This window comes from Zootoca vivipara, chromosome 4 (genome assembly GCF_965207765.1).
Source record: "Zootoca vivipara chromosome 4, rZooViv2.hap1.1, whole genome shotgun sequence".
NCBI classification, from domain to species: Eukaryota; Metazoa; Chordata; class Lepidosauria; order Squamata; family Lacertidae; genus Zootoca; species Zootoca vivipara.
This window is the reverse complement of record NC_142587.1, coordinates 32,505,671-32,533,129: the sequence shown is the minus strand read 5'-3', so window position 1 is coordinate 32,533,129 and position 27,459 is coordinate 32,505,671. Positions and strand designations below refer to the sequence as shown.

The window sequence follows — 27,459 nt, the reverse complement described above, 5'->3', positions numbered from 1 at the left end:
AAGTGAGGCATTGGGAGGGGGTGGCTAATGGATAATCTGCACTTAGCCAGTCTTGGAAGGCCCAGTCGGCTATCTATAAAATCAGACGGTTTGGGCAGTGCTTCTTTGAAGCTTGTGCACGGACTGATCGGCTGCAGGGCCGTGCAAACTGAGGCTACCTGAGGGAGTCACTTCACCGCTTCTTGAGGGTTTCCAAGTGGCAGATTGAAGGGCTTGCTTGGTGTTTATATATTGCTTGCTGTTTTAGAATAAAACCTTTAATCTTCTCACTCACTTGTGTATTTTGTATTGCTTCTGAATCTCATTTTAAAAGAACCACCTTGCCTTTAGCAAGACACCAAGTCATCTCTAAACAAAAACAGTCATAGCTGGTGGACAAGCAGTAGCTGGAAAAAGGAACCAGGAGTACTCCCAAGACACAGACTTGCTCCAGGGAAATGCAATCCTGTCCAGAAAAGGCCATCTCCCCACCTGCAGGACTCGAACTCGCAGCACGTAACACCTGTATCCTTTTTAGGATTCAGATTCAATTTAAGGCAACCTGTGACAAAAACAGGTCCAAGACATCCAGGCTCACTGCACACAATAATACAGTCGTACCTTGGAAGTCGAATGAAATCCATTCCGGAAATCCATTTGGCTTCCAAAACATTCAGAAACCAAAGCACAGCTTCTGATTGACTGCAGGAAGTTCCTGCAGCCAATCGGAAGCCCCATCAGACGTTAGGCTTCCAAAAATAGTTCTCAAACTGGAACAGTCACTTCTGGGTTTGTGGCTTTGGGAGCCAAAACATTCAAGAACTACCATAAGTTGTTTGAAAACCAAGGTAGGACTGTACTAGAAGGATCTTCTGGTCACTACATTTTTTAAAGACTGCATTCCATGGTTTAAATCAGGGTGGATAAAAATCAATGATTTTTTTAAAAAATAAAAAAAAATCAGATTTTTTTGATTTAAATCGGATTTTTTTAAAAATATAATGCTTTTTGAGGAAAATATATTACCATCCAAAGGTTATTCCATCATGAAATAAAGATTAGTTTTTTAATTATGTAGAATAAGGTATATGTTTAATTTTTGGGGTAAATAAATTCCATTAATCCATTCACAATGCCATGCTCTTCCAGAGGTTTTTGTAAGATTATTGGACAGTTTCTCTGCCTACAAGATATTATCACAAATGCTTGGTTTACTTTTGCAGTTCTCAAAACTGAATTTGACTCAGCAGAGATCACATGCCTCTTCTTCACAGCAAAAATGTTATAACATGAAGTTGAGAAAAAGACCTTAATCCTATTCTTCTACAAACCTATGAATACAGAATCAACCCCTTCAGTGCTAAGTTTCAAGAAGTTCAGTGAATAGAATAGAAACAATATTTTTCTGATTGTTTGGAGTGGACAGTATTTAAGTTTTTCATGTGTAGGCTGGGCTGACAGTCTAAGTTTCTTAAAATATATATATACTGTATTGTTTTTGTTTGGCCAAATTAGTTAACAAACATGGATGTTTGTTTAAGCAAATAACATATGCTGTAATGTTATCGTTTCAGTTGAATAAATCTATTTAAATTGTTATTATTAAGGTAATGATTATTTTTCTCCTTCCTAAGTACAACAGAAAAGTTGTCCAAATATGAATGATTAACCTATTAAACTGGGGATAAAAAAACTTATATGAAAAGTTGTTACTCTAAAAATCTTAATCTACTTGCATATTAAAGTTATACCACCAAGAATTAGTCTTTATGTAGAAAACTATGATTTAAATCAAGCCTTACTGACTAGTGATTTAAATCGTGATTTAAATCAGTTTGATTTAAATCAAATCCACCCTGGTTTAACTACGCCCGATTTTCAGCTTCCCTAGATAAACTCAAGTTCTAGTGCTATGAGCAAGAGGAACACTTCTCCCCATCCACTTTTGATGCACACGGAATTCTGTGCAAGTTACTTTCCATGCACAGAACTAATATGGCTGAAAGTCAGCCCAAGCGGCAGCTGCCACATTAGACACAGCCCTCATCATCAGCTCGGAGGACTATACTGGCTTCAGGCTTCAGCACTGGAACACTCTTCCCACATTTCCCTCTTCCCTGCACTATGACGGCTGAGGGTGACAGTCTGATCCAGGAATATACAGTAATCAAAGGAGCAATGCCTAGGTCTTAGTTTCTCAACAATCCTCACTGATTGTCCGTGTGTTGCCTCCTTGAAGAGCATTCTGGACTATTTGGTTAAAGGGAAGAGAGCTGAAGGGTACTATGCAACTCGGTGGAAAGAGGAAGCAGGAGACATTGCTAATAATTCTGCAAAACAGGTAATAAATGAATAACCAGAGCACTCCTGTTGGGAGTTTTACACTTCGCAAAACTGGCTTATGCTCACAGGAAGACCCCGGAATCAGTTTTGGGGCAGGCAAAGATTCTAAATGCAAAAAGCAGCCTTGCTGAAGCTTGATCTTGCCCGTGATTGGATAGGGTACACCCTGGGAACCCCCGGTACCCTATCGTAAGTTCCAATGGAAGAAAGGCGGAATATAAAAGAAATGCAAAGCATTACCATATCCACTGGCCAAGTAACCGTCAAGATCCAGGGATAGGCCATGAACTTTTTATACTGCAATCCAGTTGCCTACAAGATATAGAGATGCAAAACAGAATTGAAACAACAGCATTGCTAAACAAATCTAATTGATAGGAATAAACAAACAAACAAAATTTTATTGCATTAGCCAGTTGGCACATTAAGGATCCAGGAGGTAACCTACCGCTATTATACAGAGAATGTATCAAATACACTTGCAAAACAGTGAATATAAAATCATGCTATATAAGACAGAGATTGATAAAAACTATGACAAATCATGTGGGTTTTGTCCATTGCAAAATATTTAGAGAGATCCGAGGCTAGAGAAAGTTAGCCTGATAAAAGGGCCCTGAGTTTCAGGGCCTGCAAGATATAGATGGCCACTCCGCAGGTAACCCTGGGGTTAGCATCCACCAATAGAAATTTCATGCGGTCATCTCCAAGGCAATGAGCAGTGGAATTAGTAGAAGGATCCTCAGTCTTATTGCGTCATATAGGGGGCAGTGAAAGAAAAAGTGGATAAAGTCCTCTATCTTTCCCTCGTTACACGGGCAGAGTCAAAGGTCGAGGGGAGTGTTGGAGAGTATAACCTGTAGGAATGCAGTGGAAGCGGGCAAGTGTGAAGGCTCTTCTTTGCGTAGGGTTCGTCAGGTCACTCAGATAGTGAGCCATAGATCTTACTGCCTTCACGTGAGGAAACCACGTGAATAGGAATAAACAAGCACAGTAAAACCCAAGTTTTTTAGTTCACCGTGACCTCGTGTGCAAAGCTGTGTGCAATAGCTAAAGTCAGCTAAAGAAGAGGCTACATGTGCACAGTGCAACACCAACAAAGCTAAGAATCTGGGTGACTGCACAAAGCTTTCGTTTCTCTGAGAGCAACAGTGGGATCAGATGCTGTTATCCTTGTGCCAGGTTGATACCCACTGTAGCAAATAGGTAATACCTCCCCCTCCACACAGTTTGAACAATCATGTATTTTCGCCTGAAAAGCAAAATATATGGATCTGCCTTCTGCACACGCATATAGTCCCTTTGTTTGTACTCTTGAAGCATGAGCAGTTAACCATTTTGTCAACTGGGAAGCTGGTTTAATATATGACAATGTTCCAATGTTCCGAGCTGGCAAACACAGTTTCCCAGCTTGGACAAAACATAAAATTTTGTTTAATTAGATACTTCCAAGTTTAGATATTGCATCATTTCTTTTAAGAAACATTCTATTTATTGATGGGAAGTTATATAAAATGAAAGAGTATTTTTATGGTTTAAGGTTGTTGTTAAACCACTATGATATAGTTATACGATGCAGCAGTGTGTGTACGTATCTATATATCTATCTATATATTTACAAAATAAACAGTTTAAGACTTTTGAATAAGCTTATCAACAATCAGCAGCTTAAAAGTGTTCCCATACAAGCAGAACCCACCTCATCAAATGTCTCTGTCATTTTCTGCATCACATCACAATTCTGCGAACTTTGGAACATCTCTGCCGTAACCATTCCTATGTAAGTAACCATAGAAATAAAAAATTAACTGAACAAAGTATGCCGGCATAGAGACAAACTCTATTTTAAAACAAGGTCTCTGAATATACATTACTCTAAAAGCCAGGAATTCTTTCCTGGGTTTGGGAAGGAAGCACAAGGGCTCTAGGACCTTGCCAGAGTCCTCATGCCTCCTTTCCCAAAGTCCAGCACCAGGGAACCTGTGATCACTGCTTTCCGTGCATGGCGTGTGTGTGTGTGTGTGTGTGTGTGTGTGTGTGTAAATAAATAAATAAATGAATGAATGAATGAATGAATGGAGGGCGTCCTCTATCAATGTATTTTTCTCCCACCCAGGCAAAGCTGTGATCATGTATGTGAAATAAGCACAAGATGCGAAATACCTGTAATAATATTTCTAGCCAGCCAGGAAATGGAGGAGAGGGAAAGTGGGGTGTGTGCAAATGCAACACTTTTTTGGGTCTCAGATGGGGATGTGAAGGCCTAGGGAAAAAAATCTAGACGGAAATGGAAATGGGGAGAGGGAGTCTCAAATTGCTCCAAGTCCCCCCCCCCCGCCCAGGCTTTCACATCTCTAGTCCCAGGCTCATTCCAATCCATGCTTGCAGTAGCAGGTGATCAGGGTGGACCATGGTTACTTACCTGGCTTTCTGATGCGTTAAGTTGCTGCCAGTAACCAACAAGGAGAGAGGAAAGGCAGCAGAGAGGTCACTGTGGTGTTGGCACAGTGGCATAGCCGATCCAACATTCCCACCACTGCGCCTGCACCGTGCCAGCCTCCCTGCCGCATTGCCCCTCTCCCTCTTTGTTACTGGCAGTGACCTCCACCTTGGGAAGCCAATTAAGCAACACCGCCCCACCCTACAGGGTATAACCATATGCACACAGTGCTAAAACTAAGAATGGCTAATGCAGCACCATTTGAACTCCCAGGATCCCTGATCCCGCTTGCTGGGGTTGGTGGAAGCTGCTCTCTTACAAAATCTGGAGGCACCATGCAGCCTCCCTCTGTGCTAAAAAAACAACAGTTCAGCGTTTCACATGAACACAGCCAATATTTATAACTTTCCATACCTCATTTTAAATGTGTGACTTATTCTCATACCACCGGTTAAGACAGCTTTTAAACACAACTATTTGTACTAGTGGTTATGCTCATCTATCTATTTTCTCCACTTCTTCTTCTCCTCTGCATTTCTGCTCTACCTTTCTGCTTCCACAGCTCTAAATTCAGAACCCAAGTTGTATAGAATAGCCACATCTTAGCAAATGCATGCCAGATTCTGAATTAAGAGGATCCCCAAACAGAAATTAGCTTCACACACAAAAAAAAACCACCTTTGCCCTCAGAAAGCATGGGAATAAAAATTTACCTTGGCAACCTGAGCACTGGATGAAGAAGTTGATGAGATCCAGAAGTGCCACATCTCGATCGTTTTTGTAGGCTTCAATCCAGTCATCCACCACAGACTGAACCAGATTGCAAAAAGGCAACAGATTAAAAAACTAGAAACAGACAGTATCAAACTCTCGCATAGCCTTGGAAGCTGATGTACCTGCATGGCGCTTTTGCCCATGGTGACCACCTCAAACAAGGTAACCGCTTCAACCACTTCTCCATTTTGCAGCTGGTTTGGCCGTCTACCACCTGAAGGGGGTTGTCTTCTGTTTTCACATTGTTCTCGGATTTTTCTTTTACCTCTCTGCAGCAATAAAGCGTTAAGTGGCTATATGAATGAGCTATCACGGGTCACAGTCAGAAATTTCACCATACTTTATATCAGTGTTTCCCAACCTTGTGCCTCCAGATGTTTTTGGACTACAACTCCCATCATCCCTAGCTAGCAAGACCAGTGGTCAGGAATGATGGGAATTGTAGTCCGAAAACAGCTTGGAGGCACAAGGTTGGGAAACACTGCTTTATATCACTCAAAACACAACGCCCCTCTATCATTTCGGAAGCTACAGGTACCAGTTCAGGCACAGGGACTTCATGCTAACATTTTTACATGGTAGGAGCTAGGATTGTGGTGCTTAGCATGTGCTCTCCAAATGAAGATTGTTACCATTGTAACGGTCTCCCTCGGGAGGTTGTGGACTCTTCCTCCTTGGAGGTTTTTAAGCAGAAGTCGGACGACCATCTGTCATGGATGCTTTAGCTGAGTTTCCCGCATTGCAGGGGGTTGGACAAGAACAGGCATCCCCAAACTTTGGCCCTCCAGATGTTTTGGACTACAATTCCCATTTTGGACTACAATTCCCATCATCCCTGACCACTGGTCCTATTAGCTAGGAATCATGGGAGTTGTAGGCCAAAACATCTGGAAGGCCACAGTTTGGGGATGCCTGGACTAGAATTCAGTGGTGGCCAAACTTGGCACTCCAGATGTTTTTGGACTACAACTCCCATCATCCCTAGCTAACAGGACCAGTGGTCAGGGATGATGGGAATTGTAGTCCCAAAACAGCTGGACGGCAAGTTTGGCCACCACTGGACTAGATGAACCTTGCGGTCCCTTCCAACTCTACAATTCTAGGATTCTATGGTGAACAGGCATGTGTCAAGTCAGCCATCCCTTGCAGAGTAAATTCACTTACATTTCATGCAACCTAATAGCAAATAATTTCAACTGCATATACTTCCTCAGTCAGAGGGAAAGTGCAGAATCATAAAAGTAGCGAGGAAACCATGGGACATCTAGTCCAATTCCTTGCCCTTTCTCTCTCTCTCTCTCTCCCTTCTCCCTCTTCACAAATGTGTGAATGTCATTCGTTGGTAAATGATGATACTCAGCATTCATCTATGTATATCTAAAAATTGTAAGACGGGGGAGAGATCTATTTATGGGCATGCACAAATATCATCTGAGATTGTTTGTGTTGGTATGGGACTACTGACATTCAACAGTTGTGGACAATATATAGCATTCATGAAGAATCAACTGCATAAACAATCTATCCCCAAGTTATGTGTACAATGCAGCAATGAGATCCGGGGGAAGCACGTTCCTTCTCCTGTCCACTTTGTGAAATTATTGAACATAACAGAAACTTACAAAAGTTTTAACATTGCCATTTCTCAAGCAGCTGCCGTTCTGCACTGGAGATTCAGAGACAACCTCCTCGTGGATCCCATTGTCTCTGCGTCATTAAAAAAGAAAAAGAAAGATCGTTTGAAGAAAGAGAGCAATCTCTATTGAGTTGTGGAATTTAAGAATTGTTATCCACATCCTTTATTTTGTGGATTTGTGATTATTTATGCTCCTGACGGTATTGAGGTGGTTATATGTGATGCTTCTTTCAATACAGTACTGTTTTGTGTCCGTAAAAGTTCTGGGGTGGACATACAGCTTTGCTTGCAATCAGTGTATGTTCTGTAGTTTCCTGCTGAAATCCTTTTCATACCATAAATATTCCAGGGGTATGAGTCCTATTTCTGTCACACTCTAATGCAAGAGTGCCCCCTCCAGATAGCAATAATGAGGTAACATGGGGGAAGCATCACAAAACAACCAATAAAGTTGAATGATGTGCATACAATCTAGTATAAATCCACTGATAAGAAACTACTGTTACACCAATGACATGTTGCAGAATATTCCCGCTAAAAAACCACCTGTCTGGAGGCATCCTAAGGCTGCAATCCTATACAATTATTTGGGAATAATTAAGTTATGATGAACTCAACGGGACTTACTTAGATATGTATAGGATTGCACTGTGATGCTCTTTTGAGGGCCAAGCTGCTACTTAAACTAACTCAAACTCCTAAAAAGAAATGCTGAATATTAAGAGCTAATATTTTATTGGTTTTTTAAAAAAAATTAAAATGCTCTTCTTTTTACAGGGCAAACATATTAGTTGTCTTGTGTAGCTGCAACTACAGGCCGCAAAGGGCCAAACTACACGTTACACAGAAGTCACAACTTCTTATGAATGAAAAGGAAACTGCAATCAGGAGCAAAGGGGGTGCTAAACCCCTTCCCCTCCTGCTTTTTGTCCATTAAAAATTCCCACCAGTCACTTTTTTTTCCCCCACGGAGAAAAAGATAAATGTTCCCTCATCATTTTCCCCATGGGAGACAAAACAGCTTCAAGAGCGGGTGTGAAATCCAATGTAACACAAGCGGGCATCTGCTCGCACAACAGAACTTCAACTTACTCTTCTCCCCCTGCAGTCCCCTGCTTGCGCTCCCCCAAAATCTGATCCGTAAGGTTCGGGGACTGTCCAGAACAGATTTTGGAGACACATACGGATGGAGAGGAAGCTAAACTGGAAGTCCCATTGCACGTGTTGATTTCTGTTGGATGGTGCCCAGCATTTCTTAAACAGACAAAAAGCAAAAGATGTCAGGGTTAAGCAGTCACTCTACCACTTCCACTTTTTATTCATAATTTCATAATCTAAATAAACAGGAAACTGTTCACATACGTCTTTTGTAACAACTAGTGTGTTGCATACTATGAAACCATGTCAATGATGCCACTTTGAAATTCACTATACCCTAAAGATTATTTTGGGGGGGGGGGTAAAATAATCCCAATCACAGAAACTTTGTTGGTCTACCTTCTTAAAACAAAACAAAACCTATCCTTTTGTCAAGTGCATTAGACTTCTACAAAAAAATTCCCAACCTCTACATGGACGAACACACAGGCTAGCTTACTTGTTTGGGCTTGTGCTGTCTATTAAAACGAAGAAAGAAGGAGCAAATCCACACACTGCCTTCCTCACTCAAATTAGCATTAATACATGCCAATGACTCACATGATTTTTACCCTAGCTTTCCTCACTTCTTCCAGGAGAGGCTGTTCCAATAGGGTGAATGGAGCATGGCCCCGCCACCCTCAGCCTGCCCTCAGCTAGCCCCCAACCTGTCTGCCTTCTTTCTTAAAATTGTCACCTTCCACCCTTAGTCTCTGTGACATCCTTATAGAACCCAGCAGAGGTGAAGATGGGTGTAAAACTAGCATTGGTTCACCCTGCCTTGTTGGTCAATTTGGGAAGACAGTTGGTAGTTCACCACACCTCAACCAGTGTGATGTATCAGACAAGCATGCAGTGCCCCAGGAGAGTCTTTAGAGATCTGCTCCCAGCAGAACAGCTTCCTCCGGAGTCCCCAGTTAAGGGGGGAAACTCCTCTCCCATACAGCTCAAAGTAACAAAGTGATTGTTGCCTCCAGGAACAAGACAAAGCTCAACACTACTATCTACTATATGCTGTCCCTTCTGGTCTTTGAATAGATCCACAAACACTATCACCATGCTATCTAACATTGCTGGGTAAAACAAACAAAAAAACCCAGCCTCTTCCGCTGACTCTCAGAGATTCAGAGTTGTAATGAAATACATGCCCTACAGGCTATTATGTCTGCCTCTACGTTCCTGGACTAATGGGAGGGTGAATGATTCAGCAAGTCATATACACTCAACCTTGCTGGTGTTGATTGGGTAACTCAGTGCACCTGGCACTCTTATCTCAGAGCATCCAGCAAGCATAGGGGATGGTGCTAACTCAAGACATGGGCCAAGCACTGTGTAATTTAACCCACTGATGCCAGCCATTGGTTCTAGCTCTGCCTATCATTGGTTATGTATGTCTCAAAGCAAGAAGTGCTTACATACTTTGCAGCTATTCAACCAAAGCAAAAAAGGAGAAGGTATAGGCCTATGCTTTACGTCATGGGAGGGCGGGGCAGGGCGGGTATTTAACCCTCCATCCATAAATCAGTCTCTAGCTTCCTTTAACCTCTGCTTCACAAACTAAACATGCAAACACAAATCAAAGCAGGGGTGAGCAACCCATAGGCCACATCCAGCTCACCAATTCTTTTCTTCCAATTTGTACAGCGTGTGCTGCTATCTGGAGGAGAAATGGGAGGAAATGCTTCTGATGGGCGAAAGGCTTTGCAAAGTAGGTGTAGCCTATAAGCCTTCTGCTGCCTTCCTCCAAGTTAAAAAACAACTGCCATACCAGGCTAAAAGTTAGGGTAAAATAGTCCTACAGCCAAAACCAGATGGCTCAGCTTCCATGAACTTTGACCCAAATGCAGGGTACCCAGAAAAAGTTGGAGAGCAACACTACATGAGCCAGCCATGCCAATCTAGAGTTTGTGGCTAACTGTTGCTGGGAAAACAAACCATGGTCTGAACTTACAAATCTATAGGCAAAGTGTGGTTTAGAGGCCACCTGATTGCTACCATTTTGCATTTGGTCACTTATTATGGAGGTACCTGCACAAACTACTTTTCACTTCACTCAATTTCCAAGTCAGTTCTGATGGTCTGTCAATTCAGACATTATACTCAACAACTTTGGCGTTTGTCCTGGCAGCCCTACATTACACAGTACTAACTCAGCCTTCTCCAACCTGGTGTTATATTTTATCTTAGCCGATTCCTTTTTATTTTAACTCTGATCTTATTAAGTTTTGCTGGTGTTGTTAAATGTTAAAATACATTAAACACGAAACTAGATAATTGTATGATATTAAAATTATAAACTATATAATTGTATGATATTAAAATTATAAAAGTTCTGTACGCTACTGTCAAAGTCGTACTTGTGGTTGGGGTTGGCAACGGAATTGGGCTCTGCTATCATTTTCGCTGCATCCTCTCAGCAGCACAGAAAGCAAGTCACTCTGACCAGACGCTTCATTGTGAAAAAGAATATATGCAGCAGCAATTCAAATTCATTTCCTTCAGCTCTCCTCAGAACAGCAGAACTGTACATAAAAAAGCAGACAATACATACCATAAAATTACAGTAAGAGATGTTAATAGTTCGAAAACACAACAATAAAATTGTATTTTAGCAACGTGGCTAAGAGGAGAATCTAATCGGCATTACTTACAATCCCACAAGACAAAAGTCGCTGAAATAATAGCATTTTTGAAGACCAGTATCATTCAACATGGAGTATGCAATCTTTTGTGTTACACAGAAATCATTATTGAAACGTAACCAGAGATTACACTGTTGCTCGTTTCGCAACATTATTAGGTCAATCATTCAATCGTTTCATTTGCGTGCCACTCTTCCACAAGAAAAATCCTGCTCAAAGCGGCTTACAACAAAGAAACAGGAATGCATTTCTCCCAGGCCTCTGGTTAAGTGGGAGGGTTACTGGTTTTGTTTGATACACACTCAACAGGAAGCGGAACATGTTCGGCTTCCAAGGCAAAGTTCACAAACCAAAACACCTACTTCCGGGTTTGCAGAGTTCTTAATCCAAGTTGTTGATAAACTAAGCTGTTGTAGCATAGCAACTAGGAGACTAGGTTATGAATCTGTTCAAATCTCACTAGGTGAACTCTCTCCCCGCCACCGACTTCCAGCTCTACTTACCTTTGTTGGGCTGTGTGCACACCACACATTAAAAGGGCATGACTTCCCCCAAAGTATCCTGAGAGCTGTGGTTTTCTAAGGATGTTGTGAATTACCAGGATACTTTAAGGCAGTCAAGTGCTTTTAATATCCCTTCAGGATTGGCATGAGATTAGTGGTTGGGGCCGAAATTGAGTGCGACCAACCCCACAACCTTGCATGCACACACAATGGCAAACATCCCTCCTCAACTGATCCAGGCAGAGCAGGCCCAAATGAGCAATCAGATGAAGGAAAGAAATCTATTTGTATACCAATCTGGGCACCTCAGCACATGTCTGCTTTATTTTTTATCATTTTTATTTGTTGCCCTCGTTGCCAAAATGAACGAGGTCTTGGGCTGCAGAACAATGTGATTAATTAGGCTTCCAAGGTTGCTTAAGGATAACAACTAAACAATGAGCATGAAATGCAGGAAAGCACTATACAAATTCAGTATTATTATTATTATTATTATTATTATTATTATTATTATGCATTGAAGTTTCAAGTCACAGGGAGGCCACCTGTGGCAAAATTTGATTGGTAATACATTTGGGACAGACATAAGAAAATGTTTATTCACATAGGGTGTAATCAAGGAACCACATGTACACCACCCTGTGTTCCATTGTGGAAGAAAGGTGCTAAGATAAAAAAATAAATATGTGGTTATGATGACCACAGGCTAAGATGTCTTTAAAAGCTGGTTAGGGCTAAATGGGACGCTCAAGGATAAAGGTTTCATGCCACTAAATAGTTACGAGGGCAGGCTGGCAACAGCCAGGGAGAGTGATCGCCTTCAAATACCTGCCTGCAGGAAAGCTGGCCTAGATAGGCCTTTCGCCTGATCCAACAGGTTTCTTCTTACCTCCTTAATTTCTATTGAAATTCTCCAAGTCACTGTCTTTCAGCCTAATGTGCCTCAGAAGGTTGTTGTGTGGATAAAATAGGGAACGGAGAACTCTGTACACCACCTTTGAGTTCATTGGGAGGGAAACGGTGGTGGGTAAAGAAAGAAAGAACATTTCACCAGTGGCGCAATGACAAAATTCATTCTACATCTACTTCCTTTGAAACCGTTGCTTCGTGTGTTATGAAATATAATACACAGAAGAAAGAGATCACTATATAAATACGATTTACCAAAAAGAAAATAATCCCCTTTTAAAAAAGAGATCTTTTAAAAGGTAGGGGTGGGGGTGCAGAGAAACCTACAGCTGTTTAGAATAGGACATATAATTCAGGAAAGGAAATCTTTTTACAGTTATCATGACTGCAGCTCAGGTGGAAGTACAACTCAAATACAGAATTATTATTCCTTCCAGTAGCACCTTAGAGACCAACTACGTTTGTCATTGGTATGAGCTTTCTTGTGCATGCACACCGAAAGCTCATACCAATGACAAACGTAGTTGGTCTCTAAGGTGCTACTGGAAGGAATTTTTTTATTTTGTTTCGACTACAGCAGACCAACACGGCTACCTACCTGTAACTAGAATTATTATTAATAATAATAATACCCCGCCCATTTGGCTAGGTTTCCCCAACCAGGGCAAAGGAAGGTATGTGGGAAGGTGCAAGACAATATTTGGATGCAAAAAAATATATTCCCGAACAATATGAGATTGTCATCATTTTGCAAGTCCTGTGTCCTTACCCACACCAGAAAATCAACAGGTACATATTTCACACGGGATAGGTGGGTGGGAGGGGCCGAAATAGGGGGAGGGAGAGTTCTAGCGGTTGAATTCCTGCAGTTAGGAAACTCCCACCGAACCTTTAAGCAAACGGATGGCATTGGCCACCCCAAGGGAAAGAGTACGCGGAGAGACTGAGAAGTGGAGCAAAGCGCAAAGAAGCGGGAGGAGCAGGAGAAAGGAAGAGAAATTCGCCGCGCAAGGCGGAAACGGACCTTGCAAATAGATGAAACGGGGCGGTGAGTCACACGCGCGCAGCGTTGCGCAAGCAAGGGAGCCGCGGCGTCGCGCAAGCGCGGCCTTCCTCAGCCCGGACGCTATCTTCCCGCCCGCGCCCCCATACCCTTCTGCTGGCTGACAACGGCCCAGGCGAAGGCCCGGTTCTGACACGGTAGGAGCGGCCCGGCCCGCCCCGGCGTTCAACCACAGCAGCGGCACGAGCCCCGCCCACAAAAGTCGCTCGAGGGTCCCCGATCCACGGGAACCACCCTATCACGTGCCGCGACTTACCCAATAGGAACGAGATTTCCGCTTTGGAACGCTCTTCCTTCAAGCCCCGCCCCTCACATGGCAACTGCTTCTGCTCCGGATTGGTGGGCGGAGCTTGAGGGGGGCTGAGTTTGCGCCCGGCTCTGTGTTCCAACCGGTGATAGACCCGCGGGGCGTGTTTTGGGGGACGGACCATCGCTACTGGGGGGACTTAATGGGTGTTACACACACGCGCGTGCCATGGTCCTCGTGATTCTTCGGTGGCGGCAGCTGCTGCAGAGGTTGCGCGTCGCTATTCCTCTCCCACCGGCTGGGCGTTTAGCGCCCGCTCCGGTCAGGTTTTGGCACGCCACTGGCGCCAGCTATCGGCTCCCGGAGTCTGGCCATGGGCCTGCTAAGGGAAGGGGGGGTTGGGACGGCAACCGGAGCAGCTGTGGAGCAGGGGGCGACGAGGAGGAAGACGGGGAAGACGAGGACAGGCTGGACATAGATGAAGATCTGCTGGAACCGAGCCTGCCCACTCTCCCTCTTGACGCCCAGAAAGTGTTTATTGTTCATCCAGCTGTGAAATGGGGGCCAGGCAAGCCGCAGCTGACCACAGGTGTGATGCCAGACCTCAGGCACAGCCACACAAGAAAGGTGGTGTGTCTGCAACGCAGATGCGCCTAGCTTGTCTTCCTATGTGTTGTACGGTACTCGCACATGGAGTAACGGTGTTTGGGCACTATGCATAGAAACCAGCCCAAGTCATCACAAGTCAGCTGCCTCTCAGACTAACCTACCTCTCAGGGGATTAAATGAGATGCGGGGGACGGGACATCCATGCACACCACCTTGAGCTCCATAGGGGAAAGGGAAGGGTATAGATGCAATTATTGTTAATTATACTGTTACGGTGACATGCATTAAACTGAATTTGGGGTGACTTCCGCACAGGTTAATGGGACTTTGAGCACATGTGAAGCTGACTTGGAACAGAAACAGACTGGTGTCTCCATCTCTAGATGTGACATTGCCTCTAGCTTGAAAAGGGTTAACATTCCAATATTTCATTTCATAAATGTTCTTTTCATGTAATAGTGTGTTTATGGATAAACAGATGTTGAAAATGGATGTTATTATGTGGCTAGAACTGTATTTGTATTTTTCTCTCCCAACTGACAGCTGAACTACAACTAGCTGAGGCTGCTGCTCTCATAAACACCATACAGAACTGGACAGTTGTAGATAAAATAATCCTTTCTACAAAAGTTCCTGACAAGAAACTCATCTTTGGCAAAGGGAATTTTCAGCTTCTGACTGGTAAGACGATACCTGTAGGAAGCTTTGAAGCTTTTTTCTTTTCTCCTTTAATGCTTCACATTATCATTTTCATAAAATGAAACAAAACCCCATGGTATCTAACCATAAGGTTTATATACTAATTTAAATGCTACATATTCTAAATCAGTTTTTTTTAAATGGCTATAACTTTGAAATATATCACTGTGACTGTTTCAATGAAATGTTTAGGTTTGCTATAATAAATAACAGTTGACTGTACTGGTTCAGTTCTAACTCTCTTTAACCTGCGGCTTATTAAACTCTGAGCAAGCTTTGTGCATGTGTACTACCCGCTTACCCCTTCCCCTCATGCACCAGCTGTCGCACTTTTGTTGTTTTCTAACGCACCCAAATTGGGAAACAGATTAATATCCACATACATTAATCCAACATCAGATACTGGTAGTAGTTAAAGTATAATGCTATAATCTGGCCATGTGCAAGCGTTAGTCAGATGTTTTCTTAGCAAATGACTGATACTGAAACTCTTGCCTTACCTGAGGGTGTGAATTGTCCCTAGGAATGTGATTGATGGGTATTTGTAGGACACTGCGGAGGGAGTAGATGCCTGCCCTGCCAATCCCCGAGAAATGCCTAAAATGCAGGGCTACTAGTTCACTTTTTTAAAAAAAAGTCAGTATGTTACAAAATTATGTATCTCAATACTTTTCTTTTAGATAAGATTAAAGGACTGCCAAACGTATCATCTGTCTTCGTAAATGTCGAAAGGCTTTCTCCTCTAACAAAGGTAATCCAAAGCTTTATATCTAAGCTAACAAGTCTTCCTTCGTGGTTTTGGAATATTTTTATTATATTGATACAGTGTGAATGTAGCTAAGAATCTGCATAAATCATTGATTTAGTAGTAGTCCAGTAGTCGAGAAATAACTCTGATTTTATTCGCTTGCTGTTGAATGGGCTATGTCAGGCATCCCCAAACTTCGGCCCTCCAGATGTTTTGGACTACAATTCCCATCATCCCTGACCACTGGTCCTGTTAGCTAGGGATCATGGGAGTTGTAGGCGAAAACATCTGGAGGGCCACAGTTTGGGGATGCCTGGGCTACGTAAACCTGCATAGGATTGGACTATGACAGAGTATGATGTTTGCTTCATGGCTAAACATCAATAGTTTTTTCCAAAATTTGAATCTATGGTTCCATGCTGCCCTGTGTTATTGCCTTTTCATGCATCAGTTTGTAATATACAGTACTGTACACATGAAAAACTAGTCTATGTATTATTTTACTTGCACCTCAAATACTTCCTTGTGGTGACATTTCTCCTCTGTAGCATAAATACAAACTACACAATGACACAATGTTGTAATGCAGTAGTTTACTCAATCCACTCCACTAGGTACCAGCTGCTGGTGGGAGCAGGGAAACTCACAATGCGATAGTGCCCAGTGATAATGGTACATATTCACACATGCTACACTAGAGAAGAGGAAATTCATCATAGGCGGTGACTTGGGTGTAGGTAAAACCATTTCTAGAAAGGCTTATGAAGCATAGAGCCTTCTTCAGAATATATTGCTCCTGTGTTGTCCAGCAAAGGACCAGGGATGCATAGACCTCACTCCCATACCTTTGCATTAACAACATGACTGTGTGCTGATAAACTTTGCACATACAGTTTTATGCACAAAGGCTTCTATGCATTCCAGAAGCCTGTGCAGTTGTTTCCAGGTCACATAGAAGCCTTTGCATGTACAGCTGTATGTGTGAAGGGTCTGTTGGTACAGATAGTTGTGTTGTTCGCATGAAGTCTATGGGATGAAGCTACTTGGTCCATCCCCATTCCAGGAGTGACATCTTCTATATCAGAGGGATATAAATGTGCAGGAAATGAAGCACGAGGTTCGCTTTTGCCTCTTTCAGTGGTGTGAGCTGTTCTGATAGGTTTTACAATCAAGTCCTTAAAGCCATTAGATGCTAATTTTACAGCAGTACATTGTTAAAATTCTGAATTCCATCAAATTCACAGGCAATATAAAAACCTTCAGTTTATTTTATCTTTTAAAAGAAAGAACTTGAGGAAGCCTGGCAAGTGAAGGTCTTTGACAGATACACAGTCGTCCTTCATATTTTCCGCTGCAATGCTCGAACGAAAGAGGCAAAGCTCCAGATAGCATTGGCTGAAATCCCACTTCTAAGGTACTTGAAGCAATGCACATTTCATGTTAGTATCTGAACAGAAAGCAGAAACGCTTTCAGAGAATAACTTAAAATCAACTTGCCTCTTGTGTAATATACTGATAGATGTAGTTAACTACATTACAAAACTTAGATCAGTCTTTCCCAACCTGGTGCCCTCCGTATGTTTGGAACTACAATTCCCATTAGCTACAGCTACAACAGACCATGTTGGGTGAAGTTGATAGGAGTTGTAGTCTGAGATATCAATATAACACCAAACTGGGGAAGACTGGTTTGTTTTTTCAATTTGAATTTTTTTTATAAAATATAACATGGCAGCTTACAACATATAAAAGCAGCTTTAGATCAAGTGAAGAAGTTTTCTAAAGCTATCTTGCAGCTACCTTTTTTGTTAAAAGATATATACATGGATATTTTTTTATCATTACTGTTTTTTTGAGTGCTTATTCAACACTTCATCTTTTTTCAGTCCTGTGTAAGTAGTTTTCAGAAGTTCTGGTAGAACCTTAACATACTTTTATGTGTGAAAGCACCATCAGTTTAAAAGTCCAGCATAGTACAATAAAACAGATTTCTTTGCCAATGAAAGTATTATGTTTAAATGATCAGAAAGAATAACAGATTGGCCCTGATCTTAGCTAATGTTAATTATGTGTAAGGTTACAGTCCTATGCCAACTTAGCTGGGAGAAGGTGCTGTCAAACTCAGTGGGGTTTAACTTCTGGCTAGGCATGTATAGGCTTGTGCTTTAGGTCTCATTAAAAGCAATGGTATTTACTTTAACTGCAACTAACTTTTGGTTTCAACTAATTTTATCTGAGTTGCATCCATTGTAACTTAACTGTCAATAGACTTTTATGGCCATTGAAAGGCATATTAATTTTTTTATCCCTCAGGACCAATGTAAGAAATGATGTCAATCGGTTGGATCAGCAGAGAGGTGGCTCAAGATACATTATGGGTTCAGGTAGGCGGCATATATTGTGGAAATTAATAGTAAAAACAAACAAACCCATCACTTTTGCAATCAAGGGCTTTGCTGCAAACACTGATTACCACCAAGCAGTTTGTATGTTTGGGACTGTTCTTGAAATGATTCCTTTAGAGCCGTGCATATGAAACATGTTTGCTTAGACTTGGTTCTGTGGATTCTCCAGGAAAACCTGTGGCCTGGTTAGCACATAATGCTAATCTGAACCATAGCTAAGGATGAATTGCTGCTGCCTTGCTCTTCCTCCGATTCTGCTGTTGCCATGCTACCTGGAGATAAGCTGTGGTTTGGTTTGGCATTGCATCCAAATCTGACTCATGGTTTGTCTCCCGACAAAGCATGAGCTAAAACCAAGCTTTTTTTCCTGGCTTACCCTTGGCTCTTTCTTTACCACGACCTTGGGTTCAGACATAATGTCAAGACAAACAATGGCTTAGCTCCAGGTAGCAGGACAATAGCTGAAGGAATGATGCAGGAGTGATGTCTGCTCTGAATACCCACATACTTGCCTACTCATGATTTGGCGTAGCATTATGTGAAAGGAATAAAAATAAGTCTGGCATCCTTTTCACAGATCTTTCCTGAAAAAGGCATGCCTGTGCTAATATGTTCGAGTTTAAAGACTATTCCAGCTGCAATAGGCAGGTGTGGCAGTCATGTTCAATGTTCTATACCAGGCATAGGCAACCGTGGCTCTCCATTTGTTTTGGAACTACAACTGCCATGCTCCCTAGCTAACAGGGCCAGTGATCAGGGATCGTGGGAGTTGTAGTTCCAAGACATCTGGAGAGCCAAGGTTGCCTATGCCTGCTCTATACAGTACATCTAAGTAATAAACACACTTTTATTTTGTTCCACCAACTGCTGAATCCTTCATATTCTTTCCAAAATTTTATTTTCGTATACAGTGGTACCTCCAGTTGTGAACGGCATCCGTTCCGGAGGTCCAGCCGTATCCCAGAGAGACCACTTCTGTGCATGCGCAAGCAGCGAAACACTTCCGGGTTTGCCGCTTTCGCAACCCAAAGTTTATGTTACCCGAGGGTAACATAACCCGAGGTTCCACTGCATATTAAAATTCTTTACTTTATATTTTCATTACTGATGATGGAAACTGTTACAATTTAACAAAAATGTACATGACTTTTCGGATTGTTTCCAGCTTTTATTTTTACTGTTGTGTGATTATTATTTTTAAAAAATAATTTTGCAAAGACTTAATCTTTTGTGTCGCCCTTGTTTCCTTCATGTGTTCCAAATGGGTAATTTTTGCTTTGCTGCTGCTTGCCTTTCAGGTGAAACGTTCATGGAAGTACAACTTCGCCTCTTAAAAGAAAAGGAACAAAAAATTCGAAAAGCACTAGAGAGGCTTAGAAGAAAAAGGCGCTTGCTCAGAAGTCATAGAAGAAAGTGCGAGTTTCCTACTATTTCAGTAATGGGCTACACCAATTGTGGTAGGGAACAGCACCACAAATGCTTATGTTGCTAGTACAGTGGTGCCTCGCTAGACGAAATTAATTCATTCCACTGGTCTTTTCCTATAGCGAAAAATTCGTCTAGCGAATCCCATAGGAATGCCTTGAATTTTTTTTTGATTTTTTTTTTTGCCCATAGGAACGCATTAATTGAATTTCAATGCATTCCTATGGGAAACCGCGAATCGCTAGACGAATTTTTCGTAAAACGCATTCGTCAAGCGAGGCAACCTCCGCTCGAAAAATCATTTCGTTAAGCGGAAATTTTGTTAAGCAGGGCATTCGTTAAGCGAGGCACCACTGTATTTAAGTACTTTCCAGAAATTCACATGTGAAGAGAGCTTTGTGTAAGGAAGTTTTAATTATTGGACTGTAACAAGTATGCATGCCAGTTCTTCCCGAGAAAACAAAGTGCTTTTTTTGTTACTTAGTAGGGTCTCCCACATATCTAAAATCCTTGATAAATGATAGTGCCTAAGCCTCTTTGCAAAGTTTTCACATTTTTGCATTTGCCATGTGTGGAAGGGGATTCCTTAATACCCACCTGCATTTATTGTGTAGTAGTATTTCAGAAAACAACTCACAGGGAGTACCAGATCCCACAACAAGATAGGTGGAGCCTGATATGTAGGAGAAAAGGAACTGAAAACTGCAGAGATTTCAAGGGCCACTAGAAAAATAAGACAGAAGCAGGGAAAGTGCACTAAAGTGGAGGGGGAAATACAAGCTGTTTAGGACCTCAGGGTTTCCTGTCACTGGTGTCCAAACAACCCTCTCATTAATCGCAGCTCTGATTTCTCTCCTTGGCTACAAATGCTGACAGGTGGAAGCAGCCAGGCTGGCTCATTTCACAGAAAGGTGCTGCACACTTAGCTCTGTAGCTTTCTTTTGGGAAGGGAAGGGACTCGGAGCCTGGGGCACCCCCCCCCTTTCCAGTCACAGACTCAGGCACGCTTCCTTCTGGTCAAATGAAACCTGATGGGTCATGATCTCCTGAACACCTGTCCGTAACGCACAGTATGGAGATGGTGGCTGGGTTTTGTGCTTCTATAAATGACCAGTCTCCATCCGATTAACCCCCTCCCCCCTTTTATAATTGTGGCTGGTTCAGCTTTTACTTCCTTCCTTGGTTTCTGTTAGGTAAAACCACTCTAATCAAGGCCCTTACTGGGGATTCAGCACTGCAGCCTCAAGATCAGCTCTTTGCAACATTGGACATTACAGCCCATGCTGGCCTCCTGCCATCACGTCTGACTGTCCTGTATGTTGACACGATTGGATTTCTGTCTCAGCTGCCCCATGACCTTGTGGAATCGTTTTCAGCTACATTAGAAGATGTAGCCTGCTCAGTAAGTACAACCACCACCGTTCAACAGACGTGGAGCCTAAAAGCCAACACACATATTTGGGAGAAATGACTCTTTAGGTGGGTGCAAATACTGGTCCCCTGGACACTAGCACTTGTTTCTGAGGAATTTATAGGCTTCTGTTTGACTAACCTACATGAAGAGTTGAGGACTGCAACATACTGCACTCAGTTTGTATTGAACATTGTCATAAGTGAGGACTTTAGCTACTAAGTTTTTTATCTGTTTAGCAAAATATCATACCTAAGGGGGGCAACTCGCCCCGCCCTGTAATAGTTCTGATGTTGATTTCCAAAAACAACCTAGATATGCTGAACTTCTTGCTAACTTCAGCTTTCTTGGGTCTTTCTCAGAAATAGGTTTATTTTAAGCCCTCATTTGTGTCACATATCTTAAATAGTACAGTGATGCAAGAGTATTTGACTGAAAAGGAGCTTCACATGGGTGTGGTTTTGGTTCAGTTTTATCGGGTTGGAGGCATCCTTTTAGCTTTTTCAAAGTTTCTTTTTCTGGTCTATTTTTCCTCTCTTGTTCCAAGGACTTCCACCTCTAGCCTTAAGAGATGGCTGAATTGCTTAAGGTCTATTGTTAATGTTAATATATGCTAGAGATGAATGCAATTTCTACTTCTTAGGAAAGTAAACGGGCACTCTAGAAATTAGCCAAATAATACTTCACCTAGAATTAAGTTTTGTACCTCATCAAATAGCAGTATGAAACACTATCCTTCTCTCTTACAACTCTCTTTTAAAAGTCAAATAACTCAGCACCTTTTGGGGCATGCATATTATTTGTTACTAGGATTTAATTGTACACGTGCGGGATGTTAGCCATCCGGAAAGCAGCCTCCAGAAGGAAAGTGTGCTGTCGGTTCTCAGGAAACTTAATCTTCCCAGCCACCTACTGGAGTCAATTATTGAAGTTCACAATAAAGTGGATTTGATAAATAGGTAAGAGGTAACAGAATGTTGTTGTCTATATCTCCCGGCTATCTCAGTTCTTAATCAAGTTAAACTAGAGCAGCGTTTCTCAACCGCGTGTGCCGCGACGTGCGGCGACGAGAAGGGCGATTTGCATTGTCACGTGCCTGGCGGCCGCCAATAATCAACACTAACCCGCCGGGAAGGAAGCCACGTCGTGACCCGGTTGGCTTCCTTTCCGGTAGGTCAGTGGTGTTTATTGACGGCCGCCAGGCACGTGACAATGCAAATCGCCCTTCTCGTCGCCGCACGTCGCGGCAAAATTTAGACAAACTAAACTAAAATTTAGACAAACTTAAAGAAGCTGGCTGGATGAGCTCAACCTGAAACTTGCTGAGCAAAGGATTGTGCTGGCAGAGAAATCAGCAGCTTGTGAAGCCTTATTACAGGAGATTGCAACCAACACAGCAATTGGCAAGTGTTTCTTACAGTCATAATTATATAGTCAATATAGGGCGGCACAGAGTTAAATTTTTTAACTTTTTTAATGGTGGTGTGCCTCGTGATTTTTTTCATGGAACAAGTGTGCCTTGGCCCAAAAAAGGTTGAGAAACACTGAACTAGAGCATTGCAATGAGCTTCAATGTGCCAGATTCATTTTTTGCATCGCTGGCAAAACGCCACAACCCTGTCAACCTGGACAAGAGCCAAAAGTCAGTGGGTGGAATCCCTGGCACTCATGGAAGGGCTTTTGATCCATCAGACACCTCCACACTGGTCTGAAAAATCCTTCGACTCTTTGGAGGGGTACAGGGGTTAGCAGAGGCTTCTGCCGAAAAGTTATGTTGTATCCTTTAAACTGGATTGACTGGTTTATGAGTTTCTTTGTTTATAAATGCTTCATGTCAATGAAATAAAAATAAACCACTTAATATTTACAACCCTCAGAAGAGCTGCTAGCTTTTAATGAGGCTCAGAAACATGCAACAGTTTGGGAATTGAAAAGTTGCACTTACAGAAGACCATAATGAAGAAAAAATGAATTTGTACTACATTTATGGTGAAGATAGACCAGGCACCTGAGCTACATGATTGGTTTAAGAGTGAAAGAACTTTGCATTTACTTCAGTACTTTTGATACTAGATAGCGGTAGGAACCAGAGTCAACCACATGCATGATCAAGTTTGATTTTATACCTGAATTTTACCATTCTATCCTGATACTCTTGAATTTTCCCCAAACAAAATGATCTTGGAGCTTAATTCCAGAATGTTCTGCTGGAAAAAGGCACTAAAGTGACACCAACCAATATCAATTAGGAGGTTACATAGAATGGAATCAAAATATGAGCATCATCTTAATATGTCTGAAACATTCCTAGGCCCACAGCAACAAAACACACTGTGTATCAACTATATTGTTTCCTGCTGCCAAGACCTGACTTTCTGACCTCTGCTTTCTTCGAGGTATCATCCGGCTGAGCCAGATGCAATGGCTGTTTCTGCTCTCCTTGGGCATGGTTTAGAAGAATTAAAAAAGGAAATAGACAGCAGAATTTTGAAAGTAACTGGGAAAAACATTATGACAATTAAAATCGATCTATCTGGACCTCAGCTCAGGTAAGACTACTTACTAGTTGTGGGATGTTTGTTGTAGAGCAAATTTGTATTGAGGATCTTTTTCATCAAACGAAGATAGCTTTTAGGTCTTTCGCCACAGCAAAGTTTTAGCCATCTTTTAAAAATAGCTTCCTTTTCCTTGCCAAACCCACAGCTTGCCTGTGTTCTGCTGATTCTGTTGTAACAGTTAAAGCTGAAAGGGTTCCCTTCTTGGTGTGTTGGTTAGCTTTCTTGACCTTGCGTTTGGTGAAATATGTCCTTGGGGGCCACCAGGCCAGTAACTTGTAATCATGCTGCTGCTACTACAACAGAACAAATCACCAATGTTTCCCATTGACTGTCTAGGCTGCAGTCACAGGACTGCTTTGTTTCAATGTAGAAAGGAGCTAAGGGGTTCTTATTCTTCATATTGGGTTAGGGAGTCCCCAGTTCTACCCTACCTCCTTCCTGTGCCCACCAAACGTGAAGTATTTATGAGTATAGTGCAAAGTGAACTGCAATCCTGATTCAAAGCATTTGCTCAGACCAGGGAACTGCTTATTAATCTGAGCATGCAAGGGTCGGAGTGAGTGCATAAGCACACGGTGTTCCTAATACTCCAGAGATTGGATTTTGTCTGCATACAGCCAATGTCTATAAGGCACTCACTGTTTTCTGCCTTTCTAGTTGGCTCTACAAAGAAGCAACAGTGCAAGATGTGGATGTTGTTCCTGAAGATGGTACAGCCAACGTGAAGGTGATCATAAACAATTCCACTTTGGGCAAATACAAAAGACTGTTTCCTCGATCAAGTTATTCCTCTTGCAGTTAGCAAGATATATTATCTTTGCAGAGAATCTCTGATTAATAGGTATTGCAGAGCTGTTAAACACACACAGAGAGAGAGAGAGCGCTTTGCTAGAATATAGACCTTCATCCTGTTTGCTTCAGATGGACCAGGAACTGTTTGCCTTGAATTGCTGAAGAAACGTATTTGTGAAAACGTCATGAGACAGTTGCAACACTTTCAGTTTATGGAGAATTGCATAAAACCACCCATCCTTGGCAAAGTGACAGATCTATTCCATTGCTTATATGCAGGGTTTGTTATCAGTCAGAAAGCTAATTTTTAATCAAAGTGAATGTTGTTTTATCGGAAAAGTTGCCGTGATTTTCCAGACTGCTAATGCTGCTCTAACTTCTGTATTACAATTCCTGACACTTTGTTAAAAAATACTTATTTGGAGAAGAAAAGTCCCAAAGTTTTATATTACAGGCTTGGGCTCCCCTCCTTTAACAAAAATAAATATTTAATGCCTTGAGGGGAAACTTGATTGTAGCTCTATTTTTTTCAATGTACACTTAGAACTGTTAACACTGACTAGGGATTCTGAAATACATTGGTCAGCCTTTCTGCTGCTGTTCCTTTCTTATACTCTTCATAGAAGTAGATTAGCTTTTTCTGTAATGCTGCTACATGGTGGTTGAAGTCGAGTGTTCTTATTTATTCAGTATGACTCCCTAAGGCTTGCTTTTGGAATGAATATTCGCTTTCCTGTTGCCCACCATGGTAAACATGATGCTCTAGCTAAACATTTTGTTCCTAGTGGTCCCTAAACCATGAACTTCAATCACATTCCTTATTTTTGCATTCCATATTTTTCGCTCCATAAGACGCACTTTTTTCCTCCTAAAAAGTATGGGGAAATGTCTGTGCATCTTATGGAGCAAATGCATGGTCCCTGGAGCCGAATTGCCCAGGGACAAAAAACAGATCGTGTTTGTTTGTTTTTAAAAAGGAAGAACTAAAGGCTAACAAGAGGGAAAGAGGCAGTTGAAAGGAACCCGCTCAGCAGCTGATTGCAAGAGATCTGGGAGGGAGATAAGGGACGCTAGCTCCCTTCCAGGCCCCGCCCCCTTGCCCAGGCGTCCATTGTTGAATGTTCTGCAGAAGGAGGCTGCAGCAACATGTGACTGGGTGATTATATTATCTGTCTGAAAACTGTAGAAATAGCTCCCTTTCCTAAAGAAGCTGCAGAACTGTGAGTTGAACCCCATAAAAACAGGATTGTTTCCCTTTGAAAGGTAAGCTCAACAACTTTGAGCTGATCCTCAAAAATGGAGCTTTCCCCATTTGCAAAAGAAGCTGCACAACTTTGAGCTGATGCTCAAAAAATGGAGCTTCCCCCCCCTTTGCAAAAAAAGCTGCACAGCTGAGCTGATCCATCCAAAAACGGGGCTTTCCCCTTTCCTCCTCTAAAAATTAGGTGCGTCTTTTGGTCAGGTGTGTCTTATGGAGCGAAAAATACAGTAAGTAAGCCTTTATGAATTTGGTAACCCTGCAGAGTTTTACAGACCTAGTGTAGCTGAGCACGCAATCCAGAGTCACTGTCGCACTTCCCTTTACGACTTTTTAGCATGCAGTCTTTAGGGAACTTGATACATCTTGGCTTTTGAACCAAGAAGAAAAGCTGCGCTGTCATGATTACTTCTTTGTGCACACGTCTTTTAACAGCTTTCAAGATGAGCCAATTCCTTAACACTGGGAGCCTGCATTCCTGGTTTTCCATTTTTGTATCAACCTTATTCTCCCAGATCACAACAGCACAGAATGCTGCTCTGCCTGTGGTTGCTGTTGCCAGATACCTGTCCCAAACACTCAATGTTTCACAATAATATCTGGTAGATTGGAATGCACAGTTCTTTTAGAGCAGGGCTTTGGGAGACTGTATATTGGTATAGTGCAATTACTGCACTAAATGCTTCCCAGGAAAACTGGGTTTTTCATAGAAATTTCCATGAATTTCATGGAGTCACCTTCAGTTTATCGATATCCTAGCTGCAAGCAAAATCTTCAGAACATTTCTGTGAGGTAGGTGGGTTATTTATGGTTTTTGTTTCTTCTTCTTCTTTTTTTGAGATAGCATGCTAGGAGTTAACCCAAGCATGCATCAAAGCTGCAATGCTATTTTAAAAGTTTTCTATTCAGGTCTATCACGTTTTCCACAAAGTTATTTTTTTCTATGAAGTCTCCAGCAATTATGTTAATACAGTCTTTCTTGGATCCAGGATGCTGTTTTTTAATCCACTGATTTAGGAATGGAAGGGCAGGAAGGGTCATTTTCTTAAGAGATCCACGTAGATGTGCGAGAATATAACCTAAATCTCCAGTGAGGTTGATTCCTGCAACAAATAATCCCGCTGTAGGGAAAAAAGAAAAAGGAGAATTGCTAGTTGAAATTCCTGTGCTTTTATCCCCTTTTAGATATGTATTTTCTGCACCAGCTTCATCATCATCATCATCATAATTTATTATTTATACCACCCAGAGTGGTTTCCCCAGCCACTCTGGGCGGCTTCCAACAGAACATTAAATTACAATAATCTATTAAACATTAAAAGCTTCCCTAAACAGGGCTGCCTTCAGATGTCTTCTAAAAGTCTGGTAGTTATTTTTATCTTTCACATCTGTTGGGAGGGCATTCCACAGGGCAGGTGCCACTACCGACAGCGGCTTAGCAAGCCACTCCAACACCTGGGGCGGCAAATTGCTGTGCTCCCGGGGAGGGCGGCGGCGCTACATAATGATGCATGCGTCGTTACATGCGGGTTATCGCCGCCCCCCGCACCTCCAAAGCCGCACACCTCCAGCTCCAAACTCTAGGTGGAAAGCCCACTCGACGCAGCTGCACATGCGTGTTATGTAGCGGGGTATCGCCGCCGCCTGGCGCCCCACTGGGTGCCACTTGGCGCCCCCTCCCCCACGACTCCCAAGCCTCCCGGTAAAAAGTCTACTCGGCACGCCAAGCCGCGGTGCACCAAGCAGACTTTTTACCGGGAGACTGGAGGCTCAGCTTGGGAGTCGCGGGGTGGGAGCGCCAAGTGGCACCCCCCCCCCAGAGTGGAACCTGGGGCGGACCGCCCCCATCGCCCTCCCCCCATTGCTATGCCCCTGACTACC

General features: G+C 42.4%; 3 protein-coding genes across 10 annotated transcripts in view; 1 reads left to right on the top strand and 2 right to left on the bottom strand.

The window, feature by feature from the left end:
• LOC118085216 (cohesin subunit SA-2) overlaps window positions 1-13,642 on the bottom strand; it is a 58,355-nt gene extending 44,713 nt beyond the window's left edge. Inside the window, exons 1-9 of one of the 7 annotated variants that reach the window (XM_035115607.3) lie at window positions 13,388-13,642; window positions 12,344-12,449; window positions 10,667-10,831; window positions 8,265-8,426; window positions 7,159-7,243; window positions 5,659-5,805; window positions 5,476-5,572; window positions 4,022-4,098; window positions 2,563-2,634 (exon numbers count right to left, since the gene is read on the bottom strand). In XM_035115607.3, coding sequence (XP_034971498.2) covers window positions 2,563-2,634; window positions 4,022-4,098; window positions 5,476-5,572; window positions 5,659-5,805; window positions 7,159-7,243; window positions 8,265-8,426; window positions 10,667-10,707 — 681 coding nt within the window. In that variant the 5' untranslated portion in view covers window positions 10,708-10,831; window positions 12,344-12,449; window positions 13,388-13,642. Of the gene's footprint in view, window positions 1-2,562; window positions 2,635-4,021; window positions 4,099-5,475; window positions 5,573-5,658; window positions 5,806-7,158; window positions 7,244-8,264; window positions 8,427-10,666; window positions 10,832-12,343; window positions 12,476-13,387 lie in introns of those variants that run through there. The other 6 variants (XM_035115609.3, XM_088668676.1, XM_088668675.1 and 3 more) reach the window with 6 other exon arrangements.
• Window positions 13,516-24,827, top strand: GTPBP6 (GTP binding protein 6). Of its 2 annotated transcripts, XM_035115618.3 has the most exons (10): window positions 13,516-14,262; window positions 14,826-14,963; window positions 15,662-15,732; window positions 17,013-17,143; window positions 18,043-18,113; window positions 19,433-19,591; window positions 20,753-20,961; window positions 21,781-21,929; window positions 23,367-23,519; window positions 24,186-24,827. In XM_035115618.3, exons 1-10 carry the CDS (start codon window positions 13,902-13,904, stop codon window positions 24,328-24,330), a joined length of 1,587 nt encoding a protein of 528 aa, XP_034971509.1. In that variant the 5' UTR covers window positions 13,516-13,901; the 3' UTR covers window positions 24,331-24,827. The 2 variants fall into 2 exon arrangements, with proteins under 2 accessions (XP_034971509.1, XP_088524805.1); XM_088668679.1 differs by lacking the exon at window positions 19,433-19,591 and having other exon boundaries at window positions 13,812-14,262.
• The window catches only part of PLCXD1 (phosphatidylinositol specific phospholipase C X domain containing 1), a 19,509-nt gene continuing 14,877 nt past the window's right edge, over window positions 22,828-27,459 (bottom strand). Inside the window, exon 8 of the mRNA XM_035114256.3 lies at window positions 22,828-26,699. Within this exon, the coding sequence (XP_034970147.1) occupies window positions 26,464-26,699 (236 nt within the window). The 3' untranslated portion in view covers window positions 22,828-26,463. The remainder of the gene's footprint in view (window positions 26,700-27,459) is intronic.

Excerpts from the sequence above, each read along its gene's own strand:
- GTPBP6 (XM_035115618.3), top strand. The coding sequence starts at position 13,902 with ATGGTCCTCGTGATTCTTCGGTGGCGGCAGCTGCTGCAGAGGTTGCGC. Across the intron at positions 21,930-23,366 it reads AAAGTGGATTTGATAAATAG|GTATCATCCGGCTGAGCCAG; the intron begins GTAAGAGGTAAC and ends GCTTTCTTCGAG. Across the intron at positions 23,520-24,185 it reads CTATCTGGACCTCAGCTCAG|TTGGCTCTACAAAGAAGCAA; the intron begins GTAAGACTACTT and ends CTGCCTTTCTAG.